The sequence below is a fragment of the Salmo trutta genome, chromosome 5 (genome assembly GCF_901001165.1).
Source record: "Salmo trutta chromosome 5, fSalTru1.1, whole genome shotgun sequence".
In the NCBI taxonomy this organism is placed as follows: Eukaryota; Metazoa; Chordata; class Actinopteri; order Salmoniformes; family Salmonidae; genus Salmo; species Salmo trutta.
Window position 1 is genome coordinate 47,431,942 of NC_042961.1, and position 26,400 is coordinate 47,458,341.

The 26,400-nt window shown below is 43.6% G+C and overlaps 1 protein-coding gene across 6 annotated transcripts in view; it reads left to right on the forward strand.

The window, feature by feature from the left end:
• chd3 (chromodomain helicase DNA binding protein 3) overlaps positions 1-21,957 on the forward strand; it is a 60,560-nt gene extending 38,603 nt beyond the window's left edge. For 4 of the 6 annotated variants that reach the window (XM_029753902.1, XM_029753905.1, XM_029753906.1 and 1 more), the window contains exons 31-39: positions 2,584-2,741; positions 2,839-3,220; positions 3,383-3,520; positions 6,316-6,424; positions 6,823-6,955; positions 8,602-8,797; positions 9,347-9,510; positions 10,504-10,630; positions 13,491-13,758. In XM_029753902.1, coding sequence (XP_029609762.1) covers positions 2,584-2,741; positions 2,839-3,220; positions 3,383-3,520; positions 6,316-6,424; positions 6,823-6,955; positions 8,602-8,797; positions 9,347-9,510; positions 10,504-10,630; positions 13,491-13,711 — 1,628 coding nt within the window. In that variant the 3' untranslated portion in view covers positions 13,712-13,758. Of the gene's footprint in view, positions 1-2,583; positions 2,742-2,838; positions 3,221-3,382; positions 3,521-6,315; positions 6,425-6,822; positions 6,956-8,601; positions 8,798-9,346; positions 9,511-10,503; positions 10,631-13,490; positions 13,762-21,447 lie in introns of those variants that run through there. The other 2 variants (XM_029753908.1, XM_029753904.1) reach the window with 2 other exon arrangements.
• Positions 21,958-26,400: the final 4,443 nt, after the last annotated feature.

Genomic DNA, 26,400 nt, shown 5'->3' on the forward strand with positions numbered 1-26,400 from the left:
ATTATGTGGAGAAATGCTACATGAAATGCGTGATACGTTACAAAATAACACAGAGTAAATGACTATCACCAATAGGCTAAGACTTAACGTGGTTACACGTGTCTTCAGTTCAGAATAATCTCTGAGAGAATGCGTCTGTACACACATGGAGCTCGATGAAATATCGATGAAATAAACCAAGTCTAAGTATATAGCATACTGCGTATACCAGGAGATTGTAATACTGGCATATTTTACCAGAGAAAACTCTGACCTTTTATCCAGGGAAAAAACTTAAGTCACCCCCAACCTAAATAAACGTGACTTAGCATTCTGCTGTTGAAAAACATAAGGCATGACATCACACCCAGATATGAGTCTAATCAACTCAATTCAATTTGAATGTTATGACCGGAGAACAGGAATGTGCCTGAAACCGGTCAAACTGGTCGCTCTGAAAATCCATCAACACGGAATACATACAGTTGAAGTCGGAAGTTTACATACACTTAGGTTGGAGTCATTAAAACTCATTTTTCAACCACTCCACAAATTTCTTGTTAACAAACTATAGTTTTTGCAAGTCGGTTAGGACATCTACTTTGCATGACACAAGTAATTTTTCCAACAATTGTTTACAGACAGATTATTTCACTTATAATTCACTGTATCACAATTCTAGTGGGTCAGAAGTTTACGTACAGTAAGTTTACTGTGCCTTTAAATAGCTTGGAAAATTCCAGAAAATGATGTAATGACTTTAGAAGCTTCTGATAGGCTAATTGACATCATTTGAGTCAATTGGAAGTGTACCTGTGGATGTATTTCAAGGCCTACCTTCAAACTCAGTGCCTCTTTGCTTGACATCATGCTAAAATCAAAAGAAACTAGTCAAGACCTCAGAAAATTGTATACTGGTTCAAGTCTGGTTCATGCTTGGGAGCAATTTCCAAACGCCTGAAGGTACCACGTTCATCTGTACAAACAATAGTACACAAGTATAAACACCATGGGACCACACAGCCATCATACCGCTCAGAAAGGAGACACATTCTGTCTCCTAGAGATGAACGTACTTTGGTGCGAAAAGTGCAACTCAATCCCAGAACAACAGCAAAGGACCTTGTGAAGATGCTGGAGGAAACAGGTACAAAGTATTTTTATCCACAGTCAAACAAGTCCTATATCGACATAACCTGAAAGGCCGCTCAGCAAGGAGGAAGCCACTGCTCCAAAACTGCCATAAAAAAGCCAGACTTTGGTTTGCAACTGCACATGAGGACAAAGATCCTACTTTTTGGAGAAATGTCCTCTGGTCTGATTAAACAAAAATAGAACTGTTTGGCCATAATGACCATTGTTATGTTTGGAGGAAAAACGGGGAGGCTTGCAAGCCGAAGAACACCATCCCAACCGTGAAGCACAGGGGTGGAAGCATCATGTTGTGGGGGTGTTTTGCTGCAGGAGGGACTGGTGCACTTCACAAAATAGATGGCATCATGAGGATGGGAAATTATGTGGATATATTGAAGCAACATCTCAAGACATGAGTCAGGAAGTTATAGCTTGGTCGCAAATGGGTCTTTCAAATGGACAATGACCCCAAGCATATTTCAAATGGATGTGGCAAAATGGCTTAAGGACAACAAAGTCAAGGTATTGGAGTGGCCATCACACAGCCCTGACCTCAATCCTATAGAACATCTGTGGGCAGAACTGAAAAAGCATGTGCAAGCAAGGAGGCCTAGAAACCTGACACAGTTACACCAGCTCTGCCAGGAGGAAGGGGCCAAAATTCACCCAACTTATTGTGGGAAGCTTGTGGAAGGCTACCCGAAACGTTTGACCCAAGTTAAACAATTTAAAGGCAATGCTACCAAATACTAATTGAGTGTATGTAAACTTCTGACCCACTGGGAATGTGATGAAAGAAAGAAATCATTCTCTCTACTAATATTCTGACATTTCACATTCTTAAAATAAAGTGGTGATCCTAACTGACCTAAGACAGGGAATTTTTACTTTGATTAAATGTCAGGAATTGTGGAAAAACTGAGTTTAAATGTATTTGGCTGAGGTGTATGTAAACTTCCGACTTCAACTGTACATTGCAATAAGACATATCAAAATGAATGGATATAATGCATTTCTAATCTCTTGAAACAAACCAAACACAACAATTGAATTCGCACAAACATTCACAACATCAGGTCCAGTTTTAATCACTTTCCAGGAGACAAATGGAAGTGCCTGTAGGCCGCTGTCCTGTCGAGGGTTGGAGGTACGAGTTCAGGATGTACCGTGCTCTTTGAAGTGCAAACATGTGGCCATCTATCCGGACAATATCATAAATTGTGATTGAATCATCACGCTGTGCTCCCGCGCCAGCCAGTCGCCGATGTGTCTGAATCACAGAGTCCAAGAAGGTCATCATCTCTCCCTGTGTGTGTGTGTGTGTGTGTGTGCGTGTGTGTGTGTGTGCGTGTGTGCGTGTGTGCGTGCGTGTGTGTGTGTGTGTACGTTACGTGTGTGTGTGTGTGTGCGCGTGTGTGCGAGTGTGCGTGTGCGAGGGAAATGACCCCCTTGCCTGTGTGTTGTGTTCAGCTACCCCAGCTCCGTCGGACAAACTAGAGAAGAACGGGAAAGATGGAGAGAAGGAGGAGGAAGATGAAGAGGGTAAGGCCTCATCTGAGCCAGAGAAAGATGGCGAGAAGGACGAGGGGAAGGAGGAAGAGAGCAACAAGAGTGCAGACTCTGAAGAGGTGAGAGATTGAACGTTATTAATTACACAGTTGACACTCTTAATAAATCTTGCTACCAATAACTGTCACTGAACATTATGTTTTGTCATGTCCCCAGCCTCCAATCTCTACCAAAGAAGCACTACAAGAATTATCCCCTTGCACAACAACAGACAAGGAAGAGAAGGGTACAAAAGAGGAGGAGGGGAAAGAAACCAAAACGACTGACACCCCTCCGGCCCTAGTGGAGGAGAAGAAAGTTGAGGAGGAGAGTAAGGAGGAGGGGTCCTCCGGAGAAACAACTGAGCAAGGGTCGGAGGTCAAAGATGAGAAACCAGGTAGTGTAACACTCTCGCCTGGAGAGAAGGTGGAGGAGGAGAAAGAGAAGGACAACAACAAGGAAAAGGACATGGAGAAGAGTGAGGAGGCCCCTGTCTCCACAGAAGGGCCAGACAACCTGGAAAGGATGGAGCGACAGCAACCCTCTGACGTGATGAAAGGTGAGTGACCTCACCTGTCCGTCCGTCTGTACATGTCAGTTTGTCAGTTAGTTAGTTAGTAACTGACTGACTAGTCACTAGTAGAAAGGTATACACTATTAGGTATATTTCAATGGCATCCACTTATCTGAATGAACTGGCTTGTGTTTTTACTGCTCACAGAGGAAGTAAAAGGTGAAAAGGATGTTGGGAAAGAAGTGGCGAAGGAGGAGGTTGCCAAAGATGCCTTACCGAAACCCCCCATCACCACCCCCGAGCGACGGCGCTTCATGTTCAACATCGCTGACGGGGGCTTCACGGGTAAATGAGCCCTATCATATGACCCCTGTCATGTCTGGTACTGTGTATTAGAGCGAACACAGCCCTTAGCCGTGGTATATTGGCCATATATCACAAACCCCTGAGAATCCTTATTGCTATTATAAACTGGTTACCAACGTAATTAGAGCAGTAAAAATACATGTTTTGTCATACCCGTGGTATACGGTCTGATATACCATGGCTGTCAGCCAATCAGCATTCAGGGCTCGAACCACCCAGTTTAGAGGCAGAACTCACTGTTTCCTGGGGTGTTTCAACTAGAGGTCGACCGATTAATCGGAATGGCCGATTAATTAGGGCCGATTTCAAGTTTTCAGAACAATCGGAAATCGGTATTTTTAGATGCCGATTTGGCCGATGAATTAAAAAAAATATATATCTTTTTTTTTTTTTACACCTTTATTTAACTCGGCAAGTCTGTTAAGAACACATTCTTATTTTCAATGACGGCCTAGGAACGGTGGGTTAACTGCCTTGTTCAAGGGCAGAACGACAGATTTTTACCTTGTCAGCTCGGGGATTCAATCTTGCAACCTTACGGTTAACTAGTCCAACGCTCTAACCACCTGCTTTACATTGCACTCCACGAGGAGCCTGCCTGTTACGCGAATGCAGTAAGAAGCCAAGGTAAGTTGCTAGCTAGATTTAAACTTATCTTATAAAAAACAATCAATCAATCATAATCACTAGTTAACTACACATGGTTGATGATATTACTAGTTTATCTAGCCTGTCCTGCGTTGGATATAATCGCTTAGGTACACGTTGCTCCAACGTGTACCTAACCATAAACATCAATGCCTTTCTTAAAATCAGTACACAAGTATATATTTTTAAACCTGCATATTTAGTTAATATTGCCTGCTAACATGAATTTCTTTTAACTAGGGAAAATGTGTCATTTCTCTTGCAACAGAGTCAGAGTATATGCAGCAGTTTGGGCTGCCTGGCTCGTTGCAAACTGTGAAGACTATTTCTTCCTAACAAAGACAGCCGACTTCGCCAAACGGGGGATGATTTAACAAAAGCTCATTTGCGAAAAAAGCACAATCGTTGCACGACTGTACCTAACCATAAACATCAATGCCTTTCTTAAAATCAATACACAGATGTATATATTTTTAAACCTGCATATTTAGCTAAAAGAAATCCAGGTTAGCAGGCAATATTAACCAGGTGAAATTGTGTCACTTCTCTTGCGTTCATTGCACGCAGAGTCAGGGTATATGCAACAGTTTGGGCCGCCTGGCTCGTTGCGAACTAATTTGACAGAATTTTACATAATTATGACATAACATTGAAGGTTGTGCAATGTAACAGGAATATTTAGACTTAGGGATGCCACCTGTTAGATAAAATACGTAACGGTTCCGTATTTCACTGAAAGGAAAAACGTTTTGTTTTCGAGATGATAGTTTCCGGATTCAACCATATTAATGACCTAAGGCTCATATTTCTGTGTGTTTATTATATTATAATTAAGTCTATGATTTGATAGAGCAGTCTGACTGAGCGGTGGTAGGCAGCAGCAGGCTCGTAAGCATTCATTCAAACAGCACTTTTGTGCGTTTTGCCAGCAGCTCTTCGCTGTGCTTCAAGCATTGCGCTGTTTATGACTTCAAGCCTATCAACTCCCAAGGTTAGGCTGGTGTATTTGATGTCAAATGGCTAGCTAGTTAGCGGGGTGCGCGCTAATAGCGTTTCAAACGTCACTCGCTCTGAGACTTGGAGTAGTTGTTCCCCTTGCTCTGCATGGGTAACGCTGCTTCGAGGGTGGCTGTTGTCGATGTGTTCCTGGTTCGAGCCCAGGTAGGAGCGAGGAGAGGGACGGAAGCAAACTGTTACACTGGCAATACTAAAGTGCCTATAAGAACATCCAATAGTCAAAGGTATATGAAACACAAATCGTATAGAGAGAAATAGTCCTATAATTCCTTTAATAACTACAACCTAAAACTTCTTACCTGGAAATATTGAAGACGCATGTTAAAAGGAAACACCAGCTTTCATATGTTCTCATGTTCTGAGCAAGGAACTTAAACGTTAGCTTTCTTACATGGCACATATTGCACTTTTACTTTCTTCTCCAACACTTTGTTTTTGCATTATTTAAACCAAATTGAACATGTTTCATTATTTATTTGAGGCTAAATTGATTTTATTCATGTATTATATTAAGTTAAAATAAGTGTTCATTCAGTATTGTTGTAATTGTCATTATTACAAATACATTTTTAAGAATCGGCCGATTAATCGGTATCGGCTTTTTTGGTCCTCCAATAATCGGTATCGGCATTGAAAAATCATAATCGGTCGACCTTTGGTTTCAACATGAATTCAACGTTATGCTGATGATCCCCCACAAAGAGCTCCGCACACAGTGACTTAGTATTAAATCAAATCAAATTGTGTTGGTCACAGACACGTATTTAGCAGATGTTATTGCGGGTGTAGCGAAATGCTTGTATCATGGGTTGTTTTAACGTCAATGTTTTCAGTATCACAGGTTGCTATTATAACATTGACACACAAAGTTATGTTGATGATCCCCCACAAAGAGCTCCACACACAGTGGCGGATCACACTCAGTATCAGATGTTGTTTTAACATTGTTTTAACATTGACACAGCGTTATGCTGCTGTCCCTTGTGCTGAGCAACATACACTGTGGCATTATACACTGAGTCCGTATCACTGGTTGTTATGACATTGACACAACGTTACGTGGATGTTATAACACTGGCCCAAGATTATGCTGACGTTTCACCCTGCAGAGCTGCATACGCTGTGGCAGAACGAGGAGCGGGCGGCCATCTCCTCCGGGAAGATGAATGAGATCTGGCACCGGCGACACGACTTCTGGCTGCTGGCGGGAATCGTACTGTATCCTTGACTGTGGTTGCTGCGGAGACCGTCTTTTCATGTTTATTTATCTGTCATACTGCGGCAGTGGCTTCGTGTGAAGTCCACTCGCCGGTGCATTTGTGTAGCAGAGAGGTATTCGATTGTATCTGCAGAAATCTACACATGGAATAGAGATTGGAACAGTCCATTCTGTTCTGTTTGTATGACTTTTACTAGAATGCCAAATATCGAATCCAACCCTAGCCCTCCTACCACAAGAAACAATAAAGATCTGAAAGGATTCGATAGGAATACGCTGGATGAGGGTAGCCCTATTCATAGGAGTTGTGCTAAAATACTTAATGCTACTGACAGACTAGGTGTTGCTTTGGCTAATGGTGTATTGAGCTGTATGACCCTTGACCCCTGCGTATCAGTCATGGCTATGCACGGTGGCAGGACATCCAGAACGATCCCCAGTTCGCTATCGTCAACGAGCCCTTCAAGTCGCAGGCCAACAAGGGAAACTTCCTTGAGATGAAGAACAAGTTCCTGGCCCGCCGCTTCAAGGTGCGACACCACGTAACAATACATGTGACACAACATGACATAGTATGACATGACATAACATGGCATGACATAGCGTGAAAAAACATGACATGGCATAACAGTGTAGCATGGTATAACCTTCATAGCATAGCATAACTAGAAGGCCTGGAAACACTCTGGACCCTACACATCACATGACATACTATAACATTACCATAACATAACTATGACACAACAAAATCCAACCATGACACAGACAAGACTGTCAGGATTCAGGACATGCTTTTGTACTATTCAATTAAGCAATAAGGCTCGAGGAGGTGTGGTATATGGCCAATATACCACGGCTAAGGACTGTTCATATGTCCGACGCAACGCGGAGTTCCTGGATACATCCCTTAGCCATGGGATATTGGCCGTATATCACAAACCCCCGAGGTGCCTTATTGCTATTATAAACTGGTTACCAACGTGGTATACGGTCTGATATACCATGGCTGTCAGCCAATCATCATTCAGGGCTTGAACTTCCCAGTTTATAATATCTAATAGAAAACATCTGTTTGAAGGATGTAAGAACAAGACAGACCCTATGAGAGACAGATATTGGGTTGACAGACCGGGTTGGTATTGCTGACCGGTGCATTTGTGAAATGGCACTCATCCTGTTTTTGACGGCCTCACATGTTTCATACCCTGACCTCAACATCCGCATTCTCTCTCTCTCTCTCTCTCTCCCTCTCTCTCTCTCTCTCTCTCTCTCTCACTCTCTCTCTGTCTCTCTCTTTCTCCTTTCTGTCTCTCTCCCTCTCTCTAGTTCTCTCTGTCTCTCTCTTTCGCTCTGCCCCTGAATTGAGTAACATCACAAATGATGGTGTTGAATAAATCACCGCTGGCTAAAATAAAACTGTAAATATGAATATAATGTCTATAATTTGTCCAAACATGTAATCTATCGTTTTCCTCCTCCTCACCCCACACCCACCTATACGGTATCTCTCTGCTCTCTCTTCCTTTCTATCTCTAACATCTTCCTCATTACAGTTCAGATCAATGAAATTCAATAGAACTGTATTGCCATGAAGTGCAGTAGATACTGTAGATATAGTGTATGTCAAAAAGCAGAAGAGTTTTACGATGGTCCGGCAGGTAGCCTAGTGGTTAGAGTATTGGACCTGTAACCGTTTGGTTGCTAGATCGAATCCCCGAGCTGACAAGGTAAAAATCTGTCGTTCTGCCCCTGAACAAGGCAGTTAACCCACTAGGCCATCATTGTAAATAAGAATTTGTTCTTAACTGACTTGCCTAGTTAAATAAAAAGGAAAGAACTGACTGTAACGATGTGCGCTGAGAGTCGGGAAGCAAGTTCAGGGAGTGATTATTTTAATAAAATAAACGGAACATAATGCAAAACAAGAACCTCAAACAACGCACAGAACGCACAGAAACAACGACTCCTGGGGAAGGAACCAAAGGGAGTGACATATATAGGGCAGGTAATCAGGGAAGTGATGGAGTCCAGGTGAGTCTGACGACAACTGACAAGTGTGCGCCATAACGAGCAGCCTGGTGACCTAGAGGCCGGAGAGGGAGCACACGTGACACTGACTCTCCTTGTCTCCCCCTTCCCTCTCTCTCCCCCTTCTCCCCTCCCGCTCTCCCCCCAGTTATTAGAGCAGGCCCTGGTGATAGAGGAACAACTGAGACGGGCAGCCTACCTGAATATGACCCAGGACCCGGTCCACCCCGCCATGGCGTTGAACGCCCGTTATGCCGAGGTGGAGTGTCTGGCCGAGTCCCACCAACACCTCAGCAAGGAGTCCCTGGCCGGGAACAAACCGGCCAACGCCGTGCTGCATAAAGGTGAGGGGGGGTGGAAGGAGGATAGTGTGTGTGTGTGTGTCTGTGTGTCTGTGTGTGTGTGTGTGTGTGTCTGTACGCATTTATATCAGTGATAAAGAAGCACAGGCCCCCCCAGGCTATATTTTTTCAAGGTTCTTTGACCTAAATCTGTCCAGTAAGCCTCACAGAGCTGTTGCTGCCAGAGGCGAACATTTCACAATGTCATCATCAGCATAGAGTTACAATCTCAGAGGAGTTGGTATGTTTGTACTGTTAATTTGAAAGGACAACATACTTGGTACATTTTCAACTGTTAAATGATGTTGAAAAAGGAATGTTCAATACTGGCAGACTGCAGAGTTTGAAGGCTTTGGTTCTAGTGCAGCACCAACACACCGGATTCTCTATGCACCGTGACTCACGTTTGCTATGTGTCCCACTTCTAGTGGATAAAGTACCCCGAACCCAGTGGAACTGAATAGTAGATGGTTGATGGTTGACTTAATAATAATAATAAATGAAGAGGTGCCTGTTAACTGGAAACTGACCGTTGTGTTGGTGTAATGTCAGTGCTGAACCAGTTGGAGGAGCTGCTGAGCGACATGAAGGCTGACGTGACACGGCTCCCCGCCACGCTGTCCCGGGTCCCGCCCATCGCCGCACGCCTGCAGATGTCAGAGAGGAGCATCCTCAGCAGGCTGGCCAGCAAGGGCACTGACACACACCCGCCCCCAGTGAGCATACACGCATGCAAGCGTACACACACACACACACACACACATATATAACCCCACACTGGTTAAGATACTCTGGCTTCTGATGACTTGATTTAAGATTCTTCATCAAATCAAATGTATTTATATAGCCCTTCTTAGATCAGCTGATATCTCAAAGTGCTGTACAGAAACCCAGCCTAAAACCCCAAACAGCAAGTAATGCAGGTGTAGAAACATGGTGGCTAGGAAAAACTCCCTAGAAAGGCAGGAACCTAGGAAGAAACCTAGAGATGAACCAGGCTATGAGGGGTGGCCTGTCCTCTTCTGGCTGTGCCGGGTGGAGATTATAACAGAACATGGCCAAGATGTTCAAATGTTCATAAATGACCAGCAGGGTCAAATAATAATAATCACAGTAGTTGTCGAGGGTGCAATAAGTCAGCACCTCAAGAGTAAATGTCAGTTGGCTTTTCATAGCTGATCATTGAGAGTATCTCTACCGCTCCTGCTGTCTCTAGAGAGTTGAAAACAGCAGGTCTGGGACAGGTAGCACGTCCGGTGAACAGGTCAGGGTTCCATAGCCGCAGGCAGAACAATTGAAACTGGAGCAGCAGCATGGCCAGGTGGACTGGGGACAGCAAGGAGTCATCATGCCAGGTAGTCCTGAGGCATGATCCTAGGGCTCAGGCCATCCGAGAGAAGAGAGAAAGAGAGACAGAGACAGAGACAGAGAGAGAGAGAGAGTTAGAGGGAGAATACTTAAATTCACACAGGATACTGGATAAGACAGGAGAAATACTCCAGATATAACAGACTGACCCTAGCCCCCCGACACATAAACTACTGCAGCATAAATACTGGAGGCTGAGACAGGAGGGGTCAGGAGACACTGTGACCCCATCCGATGATACCTCCGGACAGGGCCAAACAGGCAGGATATAACCCCACCCACTTTGCCAAAGCACAGCCCCCACACCACTCAAATTAACCATCTGTCCCCTCTCCCTCCAGACCATCCCTCCAGGACCCTACGCCACTCCTCAGAACTTTGGGCCCCCCTTCACCCCCACCCCTCCGGGAGTCTTACCCATGGGAGGAGCCAACTACAGCCAGATGCCTCCTGGATCCTTCGTATCAGGTCAGTGGCCCATACTGTACATATACCCATTCACTGAGAAGGGCTTTCCAAAACTACTGGTGAAGGATTCACTGTTTATATCGGTTACGATTGACTTTAAGGGTGGCTACTCTGCAGCAGCTGCAATGTCCTCTGAAATCATTCATGGACTGTCTGATATAGTCAACAATTCACTAGAAAACCTTCATCGGTGGTGCTTTGGAAGAAGAAGAAACGTTTGTGTGTGTGTGTGTGTGTGTGTGTGTGTGTGTGTGTGTGTGTGTGTGTGTGTGTGTGTGTGTGTGTGTGTGTGTGTGTGTGTGTGTGTGTGTGTGTGTGTGTGTGTGTGTGTGTGTGTGTACTCGATCCAAGTAGGTGGTCTGTACAGTCCAAATGGAGTAAACAGATCAATTTAGCTCAGTACACACACACACACACACACACAGACACGTTTCTTCTTCTTCCAAAGCACCACTGATATGAAGGGTTTCTAGTGAATTGTTGACTATAGACAGTCCATGAATGATTTCAGAGAACATTGCAGCTGCTGCAGAGTAGCCACCCTTAAAGTCAATCGTAACCGATATAAACCTGCCCCGCAATGGACGGCCCAAGAAGCCCTGAGGATGGAGGGATGGAGAAGTATGTCACTATATTTGTGTTGATGTAGACCTAATAAGGTACAGTTCAGAATGCATTGGCTTCTGGCTTTGGCAACTTGGACAGATGGGTCAAATCTGTTCCAGATATGCATGGGGAATGTAGTATCTTTATATGGTCATACATTTTGTAGTGAGACATAATGTAGTGAAATATTTGCAGCTGTTGCTATATATAAATCATTATGGTGAGGTTAGTGCTTCTGTGTAGTAATCAGCAGTTTGTTCTCAAATGGCGCTGTGGGATTACTCCATGTTTTATAACACCCTCCTAAGCACTGTTTATTGAAGAAAACAGAGTTGAGTACGTCTTACCCACGTCTGTCATGATATAACCTGCCAATGCGGGAGACACTTAGATCAGGGAGATCCACGTGATCCACTTGATCTTCCTCTCTGTCGTCGTTGTTGTTGACAGATGGCCACCTGAAGTAGTCAGGTTCACAGCCAATCACAATCTCTGATGTCAGACTATTTTTAGATCACTTTGGGGCAGACGACCCCCCCCCCCCCCCCCCCAGAACTGTAACGATATCATTCTATTTCTATGGTGAATCCTAACTTCCACCTAAATTGAACTGTCACTTCGCGTCATGCGTTGATGGCAATGGGAGATTTAAGAATTCAATGTAGGTGCAAGTTAGGATTCCCTCCTTTATCTTTTCAACTCGATCGTTATAAAAAACCCTACAAACGGTTTTCTATCAGATGTTATGAACAAAGCTAGTAAAAATATTAAGGATTCTAGTACATTGGAACCCACTGACAATTTTGGAAGAATATTTGCAGATGTTTATTTTTTTCCTCCTAAAGGTTTATTGTACTCATTAAAGTGCTTTTTAATTAAAATCTCCTAAACTCTCCACCTCAAAGGTTTGTTGGCTTATTATCCAGCTCCTTCGGTCTTTCTTAGTCCTCATCAGCTGCCAATGATGGAATTTATTTTCCCTCCATTAGTTTGGCTCCAGCAGATGTTGACCAGATACGTCTGCACTGGGGTGTGTTTGTGTTCCAAGACGTTTTGTAATGTAATAGAGATATGTGGCGAAATCTGATACTCTCGACTGGTATTACCTTGTAATTGGCCTGACCCAGTGTGCTGTCCAGTCCGGTCTGTCTGTAGCGTGGGCTCTGTCTCTATTCCAACGTCTTGATTTATGTAATTGCAGAGGGACCCGTCTGTCAGAGACATAGTATTTTTGGGAGCTTTTTCTGAAAATCTCATTGCAGTGCAATTTCGTACCGAGTTGCGGTGCCAAGATACAATTCAGTCTCCAGGGACTTTTGTACAAAGGTATTTTAAGAGGACACTAAACCACACAGAAGTTACTTGTGTAAACTCCTTGTTGGGACTTGTAAACTAGATCCCTCTTAGACCGAGCTGAATGTTGGGCTGAACGCTGGTGTTCAGAAATAGTCGCTAGATCGCGCGCCGTCTGTTCTCCGTGGGTGTTGAGTCTGAGTGGACCGTGCCAAGCTGAATGTTGTCTGAACGCACAGACGAACGCGCTGAACTCTCTCTCTCTCTCTCTCTGGAGAGAGCTATACATATTTGGTACATGGGGGCGCATTGGGTTTGTTGTCTTGGATGTTGCTACTTACCCCTTTTTAGAGAGAAGCAAGAAAGGTCGAGGGAGATGAGGAGAGGAGCGATATGAGAGGGGGATAGAGAGAGGGTGAGGGAGAACAACTGGGAATGAAAAAAACAAGCAAACACTTGTGTGACCTCATAATAACCTCCTAATAACCTCAACAGTCTGTTAACCTCATCCTAGTCCTGAGTACGCAAAGCTGCTGCTGTCTCAAAGTAAACAGTGTCTGTCTGCCCTGCTTCTTTTCTCATCACGTAACTTTAAGCTACATTTGGTGAACTCCAAGAAAAAACGCATGACATTTTGGACTCTCATACCAGTCACTTTCTGTGCTTTTCAACAGTCCTGAATTGTGGGAACACAAACTTTCAACAACATTGAAAGTCCCCCAAAATGCATTCCCCTCTGGGAAGTATAACCGTGGTTGTCGATGTTTCCATGACACCTCGAGGAAACTGACCCTCTCAGTATTGGAGTGTTGAGGGCCAGACAGAGTGTTGTCTCTGCTACGGTACTGCCTGAACTGCCTGACTGTCACTCGTGTTACCGTGCCGTTGCCGTGGCCACCCCTACCTCTCCCTCCCAGTCCCACCCAGTCTCTACAGCTCTGCCGCTTGTCTGCCCCCACAGAAGCCCCAGGTGGCGGCGGTGTCGGCTTCCTGAAGACCAAGGAGCACGACATCATTCAGCGGCAGCGAGTGGTCGACCTGTGGAAGGACGGCAAGTCGGAGGGGTCCATAGGGCAGGAGCTGAGGATGCCTAAGTCCACGGTGCACAGCATCATCGTCAAGTACCGTCTCAGTAACACTGTGGAGAACCTGCCCCGCAATGGACGGCCCAAGAAACCCTGAGGATGGAGGGATGGAGAAGTACAGAGAAACCCTGAGGATGGAGGGATGGTGAAGTCCAGAGAAACCCTGCAGATGGAGGGATGGAGAAGTCCAGAGAAACCCTGAGGATGGAGAGATGGAGAAGTCCAGAGAAACCCTGAGGATGGAGGGATGGAGAAGTCCAGAGAAACCCTGAGGATGGAGGGATGGTGAAGTCCAGAGAAACCCTGAGGATGGAGGGATGGAGAAGTCCAGAGAAACCCTGAGGATGGAGGGATGGAGAAGTCCAGAGAAACCCTGAGGATGGAGGGATGGAGAAGTACAGAGAAACCCTGAGGATGGAGGGATGGAGAAGTCCAGAGAAACCCTGAGGATGGAGGGATGGAGAAGTACAGAGAAACCCTGAGGATGGAGAGAGAGAGAGAGAGAGAGAAGCACTGAGGATGGTAGGAATGGAGAGGCACAGAGAAGGGGGGGGAGAGGTGAATTGTCTGGCCCAAAAATAGAGGGAGAAAGAGGGGAGGAAAGAGGCCTGAAAGCTGACCGTGGAGGAGAAATGTTGGCAGAGAGAAAAAAAACGAGAGTATGTTAATGTAATCAAGAGAGAATGTAGGTATGAGCAGCTGAAAGAACAAAAAATGCAAAGAAAGGGTAGATTTGTCCTTTTTCATCCCTCCTTCCCTGTGTCAGACAAATCTACTGGCCCGTTCTGCTCCCGAGCCCGGCCGCAACGTTTCCCTTCCGGAATCCTTCTTTATCCAATGGCAGAGTGAACAAGTCTGACCCTGCCCTCCTTTATTCTTCCTCAACTCCTCTCTCAGTCCTGCACACCTCCTCATCCCCCACTCCCTCTCTCTTTCTCTCTCACACACACACACACACGCACACTCCCAAACACCACAGACCTCACACACAACAGGACCTATAAACCTATTAAGACTACTGTCTCTTTCCGTAGCCACCCTCCTCTGTTCAATACAAGACACTTGGATGCAAATGCAAGCCAAAGTGGACCATCCTGGAGTTTCTCATTTCAACCATCAGAGCAGGAGAAATGAATGACTTCTAAATATAACACACTCCTTTCCCTGAACTCTGTCACCCCTCGGCATTCCACCCCCGACCAACCGTAAAGGAGCATAGATGTAGAGACAAAAACAACTTCCTGTTCTTATATTGTTGTCGTTGTAATGAACCAATCAACATGAGATGTTGAGAGGACAGCGCCCAATGGGAAGAGAGCTTGGTGTAGAAACATATAATCTTTGTACTGTATTGACCAATCATACTTACTGTAGCACCTTTATATGAGGTCACTTTATCTTGATGGATGTAAGAAGGAAACAGGGGCAATCGGGGGTCTGGTATCGGGATGAGGATGTAGTGTACACTCTTAGAAAAAAGGGATCCACAAGGGTTCTTTGGCTGTCCCCAAAGGAGAACCTTTTTGGTTTCAGGTAGAACCCTTTTGGGTTCCATGTAGAACCCTCTGTGGGAATCAAATCAAATTGTATTTGTCACATGCACTGAATACAACAGGTGTAGACCTTACAGGGAAATGCTCACTTACAAGCCCTTAACCAACAATGCAGTTTTTGAGAAAAATAAGTGTTAAGTAAAAAATTACTAAAAAAAAATTATAAAAATAATTATAGAGCAGCTGTAAAATAACAATAGCGAGGCTATTGGGTTCTACATGGAACCCAAAATATATTTTACCTGGAACCAAAAGGGTTCTACCTGGAACCAACAAGGGTTCTTCAAAGGGTTCTCCTATGGGGACAGCCAAAGAACCCTTTTAGGTTCTAGATAGCACCTTTTGTTCGAAGAGTGTAGTGTCATGAAGTGTGTTTGTGTGAAAAAGTTCTGAGCTGGCGTTTCCTGTGCCTCAAAGCACAAAGCGTGGCTCGACTTGTCCACCCAAATTCCTTAATGGAGTGACATTACAAAGAGATTAGGTTTGATCTGAAGAAGGGAAAGTGATATTATATAGGACATGCCTGTGCACAAACACAAATACACATACAGTGCCTTCTGAAAGTATTCAGACCCCTTGAATTGTTCTACATTTTGTTATGTTACAGACTTATTCTAAAATTGATGAAATTGTTTTTTTCCCCTCATCAATCTACACACAATACCCCATAATGACAAAGCAAAAACAGGTTATTGAAATGTTTTGAAAATGTATTAAAAATAAAAACCGGAAATATGACATTTACATAAGTGTTCAGACCCTTTACTCAGTACTTTGTTGAAGCCCCTTTGGCAGTGGTTACAGCCTCCAGTCTTCTTGGGTATGATGCTACAAGCTTGGCACACCTGTATTTGGGGAGTTTCTCCCATTCTTCTCTGCAGATCCTCTCAAACTCTGTCAGGTTGGATGGGGAGTGTTTGCTCCAGACGTGACGCCTGTCATTCAGGCCAAAGAGTTCAGTCTTGGTTTCTTCAGACCAGAGAATCTTGTTTCTCATGGTCTGAGAGTCCTTTAGGTGCCTTTTGGCAAACTCCAAGTGGCCTGTCATGAGCCTTTTACTGAGGAGTGGCTTCTGTCTGCCCACTCTACCATAAAGACCTGATTGGTGGAGTGCTGCAGAGATGGTTGTCCTTCTGGAAGATTCTCCCGTCTCCACAGAGGAACTCTAGAGCTCTGTCAGAGTGACTATCAGATTCTTGGTCATCTCCCTGACCATGGCCCTTCTCCCCCGATTGCTCAGTTTGGCCGGGCGGCCAGCTCTAGGAAGAGTTTTGGGGGTTCCAAAGTTCTGTATGTATGGAGGCCACCGTGTTTTTGGGGACCTCCAATGCTGCAGAAATGTTTTGGTACCCTTCCCCAGATCTGTGCCTTCACACAATCCTGTCTCTGAGCTCTATGGCTCTGACATGCACTGTCAACTGTGGGACCTTGTATAGACAGGTGTGTGCCTTTCCAAATCATGTCCAATCAATTTAATTTACCACAGGTGGACTCCAATCAAGTTGTAGAAACATCTCAAGGATGATCAATGGAAACATGATGCACCTGAGCTCAATTTCAAGTCTCATAGCAAAGGGTCTGAATACTTATGTAAATAAGGTATTTCTGTTTTTTTTTAAATTTGCAAACATTTCTAAAAACCTGTTTTTTCCTTGTCATTATGAGGTATTGTGTGTAGATTGCTTTAAAAAAACATATTAAATCAATTTTAGAATAAGGCTGTAACGTAACAAAATGTGGAAAAAGTGAAGGGGTCTGAATACTTTGAGAATGCACTGTATATGTGAATACACACACACACACACACACACACACACACACACACATGAAAATGCATGGGCATGCACACACATACACACACACACACACACACACACACACACACACACACACACACACACACACACACACACACACACACACACACACACAAATCCATACATCACACATCTCTGACAGTGTAATTGTGGATATTCTTGTATGTTATCCTAAGTGGAGCTGCAAGTCTCTCTCCAAGACTGCTCTCGTCCTAAATGGACAACTATAAATCCCTGTGAACTCCAAAACCTCTGCTGCCTGCGCTCATTTGTGTTGCCAGGTCTTCTCCCCCTCCTCTGTTCATGGTTTTAATTTCTCTCTGAGGTGAATGATAGATGCACCAGCGCAGTGTCTGTTTAGACAAGCAGGACAGAACACTCTCTCGCCTTCTCCCCTTTCTCTTCTTCTCCCCCCCTCTCTCACTCTCTCTCATTCTCTCTGATCGGCCAGAAACAGCCGCTTGAACAAAGGAAACACAGGTAGAACAGAATGAACAAGAGATTAGACTACACTCCCGAGGAGGGAGAGATGAAAAAGAGAGAGAAGGAGGGGGAGTGAAGTTGTGAAAGTGCTGGATTGGTGAACAGGCTGACTTTGGAGTCAGAGAGAGAGAGACAGAAGGAGGAGAGGGAGAAAAGGAGAAAGGGGGAGGAGGGAGGGAGAGAAAGAGAGATGTGTGAAGTATATGATATGAAAACCTTTATCTTGTAACAGCACAAGTGATCCGTTACATTCTCCTCACTCACATTCTCGTTCTCTCTCTCTCCTTCTCTACCTCCCTCTGTCTTTCTTCATCTTTTTCTCTCTTTTATTCTCTAAATTGTTACATCTCTCATCTCCCTGTCTCTCCCTCTGTTTCCTTCTCTCTTCGCCTCTCTCTCTCACTCCCCTCCCCTCCTCGTTCTCCAACTTTCCAGCTTTATTTGTATTATTCGTTATCAGATTTGAACTCACACACAGTCACACAGCTCTAAGTGAAGTAGTCCGTCTGCCTTCCTTCCCTTCCATTGGCCTCCACTGGGCCACATGCCATACGGTGTCCCTGTATTCCCCCCCCCCCCCGCCCCCGTTGTCTCTCTCCGGCTGGACGTACAGCAGCTACAGCCACAGCAGCGGTAGTTATCATTATCATCACACCCATTGCTCTCCTACAGTACGCTATCAGTGCTTTGATCTCGACAGCGGGTGTTATGACAATGTATGCCTCTCCGGGGCCAGAGACCGTTCCAGCCAAAGCAGACAGGCCTGGGTCTGTTTGTGATAGACCACCACCTCCAGGAGAGTTTAGCCTCCAGGAGTGAGTTTGAGGTCACGGCTACCATCCGTTTAGAACTATGACAGTGAATCTAAAGGGAAATGGATGTATATCTTGTTGTAGGTTTCCCGGCGCTAACTAATGACAAGCAGTGTGTGTGTGTGTACGAGTACATGTGTGTTTTTTGTGGTGTCCCCGCGGTTAGCATGTTGGATGGAGGTGAAGGGACAGTAGCAGCAGACTTTATATACCTCAGTTTAGCAGATTCTAGTCTGCTCCGAGACACACGTGTTGGGTTGAGGCTACATATCTACTTGGCAAGGTGGAAGCTTCAACACGGTCCTTCCTCTGGATTTGTGGTGTTCCACTACCTATTGGTGTAGTGTGTGTGTTTGTGTGTGTATGCGTGTGTTTTGCAACACTTGTAAGTGTATGCCAGACCCATATTCCTCAAGCAGACCCCCATTAAACATCTACTATATAAGCTGTTTTTATGTTCGGTTTTGTTTTATTATTCTTACCATTACACATACAGTTGAAGTCGTAAGTTTACATACACTTAGACTGGAGTCATTAAAACTTGTTTTTCAACCACTCCACAAATTTCTTGTTAACAAACTATAGTTTTGGCAAGTCAGTTAGGACATCTACTTTCTGCATGACACAAGTCATTTTTCCAACAATTGTTTACAGACAGATTATTTCACTGTATCACAATTCCAGTGGGTCAGAAGTTTACATACACTAAGTTAACTGTGCCTTTAAACAGCTTGGAAAATTCCAGAAAATTATGTCATGGCTTTAGAAGCTTCTGATAGGCTAATTGACATAATTTGAGTCAGTTGGAGGTATACCTGTGGATGTATTTCAAGGCCTACCTTCAAACTCAGTGCCTCTTTACTTGACATCATGGGAAAATCAAAAGAAATCAGCCAAGACCTCAGAAAAAATTATTGTAGACCTCCACAAGTCTGGTTCATCCTTGGGAGCAATTTCCAAATGCCTGAAGGTACCACGTTCATCTGTACAACAATAGTACATAAGTATATACACCATGAGGCCACGCAGCCGTCATACTGCTCAGGAAGGAGACACGTTCTGTCTCCTAGAGATGAACGTACTTGGTGTGAAAGGTGCAAATCAATCGCAGAACAGCAGCAAAGGACCTTGTGAAGATGCTGGAGGAAACAGGTACAAAAGTGTCTATATCCACAGTTAAACGAGTCCTATATCGACATAACCTGAAAGGCCGCTCAGCAAGAAAGAAGCCACTGCTCCAAAACAGCCATAAAAAAGCCAGACTTCGGTTTGCAACTGCACATGGGGACAAAGATCGTACTTTTTGGAGAAATGTTCTCTGGTCTGATAAAACAATAATAGAACTGTTTGGCCATAATGATCATTGTTATGTTTGGAGGAAAAAGGGAGACGCTTGCAAGCTGAAGAACACCATCCCAACCGTGAAGCACGGGGGTGGCAGCATCATGTTGTGGGGGTGCTTTGCTGCAGGAGGGACTGGTGCACTTCACAAAATAGATGGCATCATGAGGACGGGAAATTATGTGGATATATTGAAACAACATCTCAAGAGATCAGTCAGGAAGTTAAAGCTTGGTCGCAAATGGGTCTTCCAAATGGACAATGACCCCAAGCATACTTCCAAAGTTGTGGCAAAATGGCTTAAGGACAACAAAGTCAAGGTATTGGAGTGGCCATCACAAAGCCCTGACCTCTAACCTATAGAACATTTGTGGGCAGAAGTGAAAAAGCGTGTTCGAGCAAGGAGGCTTACAAACCTGACTCAGTTACACCAGCTCTGTCAGGAGGAAGGGGCCAAAATTCACCCAACTTATTGTGGGAAGCTTGTGGAAGGCTACCCGAAACGTTTGACCCAAGTTAAACAATTTAAAGGCAATGCTACCAAATACTAATTGAGTATATGTAAACTTCAGACCCACTGGAAATGTGATGATAGAAAGAAAAGCTGAAATAAATCATTCTCTCTAGTATTCTGACATTTCACATTCTTAAAATAAAGTGGCGATCCTAACTGACCTAAGACAGGGAATTTCTACTAGGATTAAATGTCAGGAATTGTGAAAAAGCTGAGTTTAAATGTATTTGGCTGAGGTGTATGTGAACCTCCGACTTCAGCTGTGGTTTCTGATATCCTGAATGTATATGCCAGTTCGCTCATTAAAAAGGTTATACGTGCTGTTTATCAGTGTAGTATGTGCTGTCTCTCTATCCCTCTCTTTTTCTCCCCCTCTCTCCCTCTCTCTCTCTATCTCGATTTTTTTTCTCTTTCCCACGTTCCTGATGCTGAGTGTCCAGGGTAAGGATTAAGAGAGTGATAGAGTGTGACATTGTGATCATTCTTGTGGAGGACGGGGCTTTGATTCAGCACAACATGCCCTGACCTCTGTTCATCATGGAATGGAGAAACATTTTAAGTCGGACATCAAACAAAGTGCAGGGTTTGATGTGTTCTCTGTGTGTGTGTGTGTGTGTGTGTGTGTGTGTGTGTGTGTGTTTGCGCGTGTGTTTGTCCAATTGTTTCTGAGTATACCGTATGCATGTGCACTGAGTGCACAAATCATTAGGAACACCTTCCTAATATTGAGTTGCACCCCTTTTGCCTTCAGAACAGGCTCAATTGGTCTGGGCATGGACTCTACAAGGTAACGAAAGTGTTCCACAGGGATGCTGGTCCATGTTGACTCCAATGCTTCCCACAGCTGTGTCAAGTTGACTGGTGGACCATTCTTGATACACACGGGAAGCTGTTGAGTGTGAAAAACCCAGCAGTGTTGCAGTTTAATTCAGCACAACATGCCTTAACCTCTGTCAATCATGGAATGGAGAAACATTTTAAGTTAGAAATCAAACACTCAAACCGGTGCGCCTGGCACCTACTACCATACCCTGTTCAAAGATACTTAACTCTTTTATCTTGTCCATTCACGCTCTGAATGGCACCCATACACAGTCCATGTCTCAGTTGTCTCAAGGCTTAAAAATCCTTCTTTAACCTGTCTCTTCCCCTTCATTTACACTGATTGAAGTGGATTTAACAGGTGACATCAATAAGGGATCATGGCTTTCACCTGGATTCACCTGGTCAGTCTGTGTCATGGAAAGAGCAGGTGTTCCTAATGTTTTGTACACTCAGTTTATATGCTCATGTGTGTGTTCTCTTCCCCCTAGTATTGAACGGTCCTCCTGTGTCAGTGAAGAAGGAGAGGGAAACAGAGCAGCTCCTGAGCAGGAGAGACCAGCGCCGTGGAGAGGTCATCTGTATCGACGACTGAACAACATCACTCACTGACCGCACACACACACGTCAACATATATACACACACACACATCAACATATACACACACATAAACATATACACACACACACACACACACACACCAACACACACACACACACCAACACATAACACACGCAGTACAGTATCCACACTCCGCAGACTGACACTCCCTATGAAAATACACACACACACACACACACACACACACACACACACACACACACACACACACACACACACACACACACACACATGAACATACACACACCAACACACACAGTACAGTATCCACACTCCACAGACTGACACTCCCTATGAATACACACACACACTTGTGGTCCATGCTGTCACGTACATACTCACCTGCTCAATCGCTTGTTGTCTGCCTCAAACCAACCAATACTCCTCACAAGCAGCCTACTCATAGAATATCTCCCCTCCAGAACAGTATGGTTCTGTAATCTAGAACCTCCCTCTCTATCCTAGCATCGCTCACAGACCCCCCCCCAATACCTAGAACTAATAACTGCTACCAAACCTGACCCTTGACCCCCCCAGGGGTCGCACCAGTGACATGAAACTGCATGATATAACATTGTGAAGATTTTGCTCTTGACACCATTCCTGCCATTCGTCCTGAGAAGCATGCTGTGCTAAAACTCACCAAAAAATGGCGTTATCATGCAAGCTGTGCCTACAGTATTTCTTCTAGTGCTGGTTTTATCTCCGAAGCTTGCCGCAAACCATTCATCAATCGCCCCATTGGAGAATTGATTGAGTGAAGTATTACAGGACTCGGGGCTGTAAACTTGTCAGGAAACTCTCAGCCCATTTCCCTTTCATGTTGACCTGATTGTACATGTAGAAATACTGAAATGTCAGTCAGTCCAACCCAACTTAGTATTATGTTGACTGTATGAGTTATAGCTGGTATGCCAGAGGATGTTCTTACAGACCAGGGTACACAGTGCTTGTTCAGGATAGGCCAAACTCATAGAACTGGTCATAACCTTTCATAGGCAAGTCATACAGTGTTGACCACCCTCAACTACAGTCGTCTCCCCTTGCTCTTTGACCCCCTACGTAAAGCTTCTGAAAGTATTCAGACCCCTTGACTTTTTCCACATTTTGTTAGGTTACAGCCTTATTCTAAAATTGATTAAATAGTTTTTTCCCTCATCAATCTACACACAATACCCCATAATGACAAAGCAAAAAATATATATTTTTTAAAATGTTTGCTAATTTATAAAAAAAAAAAACCCCTGAAATATCACATTTACATAAGTTTTCAGACCCTTTACTCAGTACTTTGTTGAAGCACCTTAGGCAACAATTACACCCTCGAGTCTTCTTGGGTATGATGCTATAAGCTTGGCACACCTGTATTTGGGGAGTTTCTCCCATTCTTCTCTGCAGATCCTTTCAAGCTCTGTCAGGTTGGATGGGGAGCGTTGCTGCACAGGTATTTTCAGGTCTCTCCAAAGATGTTAGATCGGGTTCAAGTCCGGGCTCTGGCTGGGCCACTCAAGGACATTCAGAGACTTCTCATGAAGCCACTCCTGCGTTGTCTTCGTTGTGTGCTTAGTGTCGTTGTCCTGTTGGAAGGTGAACCTTCACCCCAGTTTGTGCCTCGACACAATCCTGTCTCTGAGCTCTACAGACAATTCCTGCGACCTCATGGCTTGGTTTTTGCTCTGACATGCACTGTCAACTGTGGGACCTTATATAGACAGGTGTGTGCCTTTCCAAATCATGTCCATTTGAATGAATTTACCACAGGTGAACACCAATCAAGTTGTAGAAACATCTCAAGGATGATCAATGGAAACACCTGAGCTCAATTTCGAGTGTCATAGCAAAGGGCCTGAATACTTATGTAAATAAAGTATTTCTGTTTTTTGGTTTTAAATAATTTGCGAAAAATTCTAAAAACCTGTTTTCTCATTCATGTCATTATGTGGAATTGTGTGTAGATTGCTGAGGAAATTGTTTTATTTAATCCATCTTAGAATAAGGCTGTAATGGGAAAAAAATTGAAAAAGTCAAGGGGTCTGAATACTTTCCGAATGCACTATATCTCCCTTTCTCTTCATCCTCCTCCTCCTCCTCTCGATCAATCATTTCTTTCTTGTTAGTTTTTTTGAGTTTCTCCTTCTTTCTACGAATTCTGTGATATTCTTTGCATATTTAAACTTGGCTCATTCGTGTTCTCTTGTGTTTTTACTCGTTAACTTACTGCGACCATGATTATTATTGTTGTTGTCGACGTTGCTGTTGTCTTTGCTGTTGCTATTGAAAAAAAGAGCTTCTACCAAATGAGAGATTGAGAAAACAATAAAATCGTACGTTTTGGTGCACAAATGCACCTCTTATATCAGACGTCTTATAGTCGGAACATAAAGAAAAGCGAAGAGGTTGAGATAACTTCAGAAAAAGATCAAATACATTTCTTGCTTACATTCTAGATTCGGGGCTTGCAAATAACCTATATAAGATACTACATATGTAACCCTAAATGCGTTAAGACAAAATTAAACAGTGTACTATCTTAACATCAGTTAAAGTACATCAATTCATTATTCTCTGGAAACTCAGAGACTGTTAGTAGAATCAAGTCAACTTTATATACTGTATCCACAAACAGCCTTAAACATAACGTAGCTGATATAAGTGTAAAGAAGTTAAGTCTGAATTAAGTCTGTTAAGTCTGAATTAATCGGGAGATGTAAACTCTTTACATGCTAGTTGAAATAGACCACTTTTAGTTAGTTCCCTGGACATATTTCAAATAATTAAAGTACAAAAAGTTCATGTATTTCCTTAAAACCCTGAATACTTCACACTGGTGTTCCAAGTGAAGAGTCTAAACTACATTTCACTGATTATGTTTCGTAGGAAGTGTTTTGCAACCCCTTAACTACAATGGACACTGTCAAATCAGGCACTTCCTCTCTCTTTTCTTGTTCTTTTTTTCAGATTTTGTGTTTTGTTTTTAATTCCTCGATATTTCGTGTCACTGTGTACGTTGTGGTGGTGCCGATCGATAAAACGATGAGTGGCAGTTAAACATGTCAATAATAATGCATCTCTTTTTATTTGGAGTTTTGTTTGTAATAAAATCAAATTAAATTCAACAAAATGATGTGATTCGTGGATGGATGCTTGAATAGCAACACAGGAAAACACGCGCACATCGGGCTGCTGAATCGCCTCCTCTAGACCTCACATGAGGTCATCCCAGTCTGTCTGCACTGTGTTGTACTGACTCCAGACCTTGAGCTACAGAAGTATGAATCACAGGTGGGGACGACTCAATACACAGTAGTATGTGAGTCATGATTAAAGAACCAGAATAGTGCAGCGTTCCACACATTCTATTTAGCAATACAGTGATGTCATTGGGGGAAGCTGGAGAATAACGGACGGGTAAGAAGATTTTCTATTTTTTGTTTGTCATATTGTATCATAGAGCAGTAGTCGTCCCTGGCCTGAGTTGAAAGCGAACACAAGGAGATATTAAAAGGGTTAAAAAAGGTTTACCATTTTATGGGAAGTGAGTTTAGAACAACCAGCATTGCACACATCATTTCGCAAACACGTACACACACAATATCCACTTGCTGGTTCTTCAACCTTGACCTACTTTTTTTGACTTCTCACAGACAGGCCTCTTTGTGCCAAATAAGGCTTTTTAAGTTGGCAATAAACTTTGACATTTAAAAAAATAGGAATTGAGGGAGTGAAGTGTTAGGAATTTGATTCCTCAAAAGCGTTCAGCTATTTGGTTCGGGTTGGATTCAGGAAGTGAGAGCTGTGTGTGTTTTTGTGTGTGTGTGTGTGTGTGTGTGTGTGTGTGTGTGTGTGTGTGTGTGTTCATGGGTTCTGAAAGGGAAATGTTAAATGCAAAACGGGGTAAATGTGAGGTGCAAAAGGGAAGCGGAGAAGGATTAGGAAATCAGACAGGAAATATGTCTACAACACAATAACACACTTTCCACTTGTGATCTAATGATGACAAACTACAGCTCTTTTGAGCTGGAAACCAGAATTATTTGACTTTTGGGGAAGTGAGTTTAGAACAACAACCAGCATTGCAGACATAATTTCGCAAACACGTGCACACACAATACCCCCTCACTGGTTCTTCAACCTTGACCTACGGGTTTGACTCACAAATAGACCTCTTTTTACAAATGAGGTACTTTCCATCTAATGATGAGAAATTAGGACTGTTTTGAACTGAAAACCAGAATTATGTGACTTTTGCATTGTGGTGTATTTGTGTGTATCTGTGTAAATTGCTGAGGAGAAGCCAATGTGGTCACCCACACACTACTTATAAACCAGAGTAGGAGTGTTAAACCATTAAACCAAACCACCTGCTAGAAATACTCTGTTTGTACTGTCTGTGTTCAAAACATATTGCTGCAAATGGCACGTAAGAGAGCTTGGAATGAGTACAAGTATTGTGATTACAATATACAAAATCATTTATATTTCCACCATGATATACTGTATCTCGACAGGCTAAGCCTTATTTACACATCTACGCCGGGATTCAATCCAATGCGTCTCATAGCACAGCTCACTATAATGGACTTTTGAAGGTACCGTAAATTCCGGACTATAAGCCGCAACTTTTTTCCCAGGCTTTGAACCTCGCGGCTTAAACAATGACGCGGCTAATATATGGATTTTTCCCGCTTTCAAATTTTTTTTCTCCTAAAAAACACATTCTGTGACGTGCTCCGTTTTTTGGCGGCATGACGCTTTCATTAGACCAATGAAATTGCCGAACAGGTTAAGGTCAAACAACTTTTTTGTTTACTGTTTAGATTAA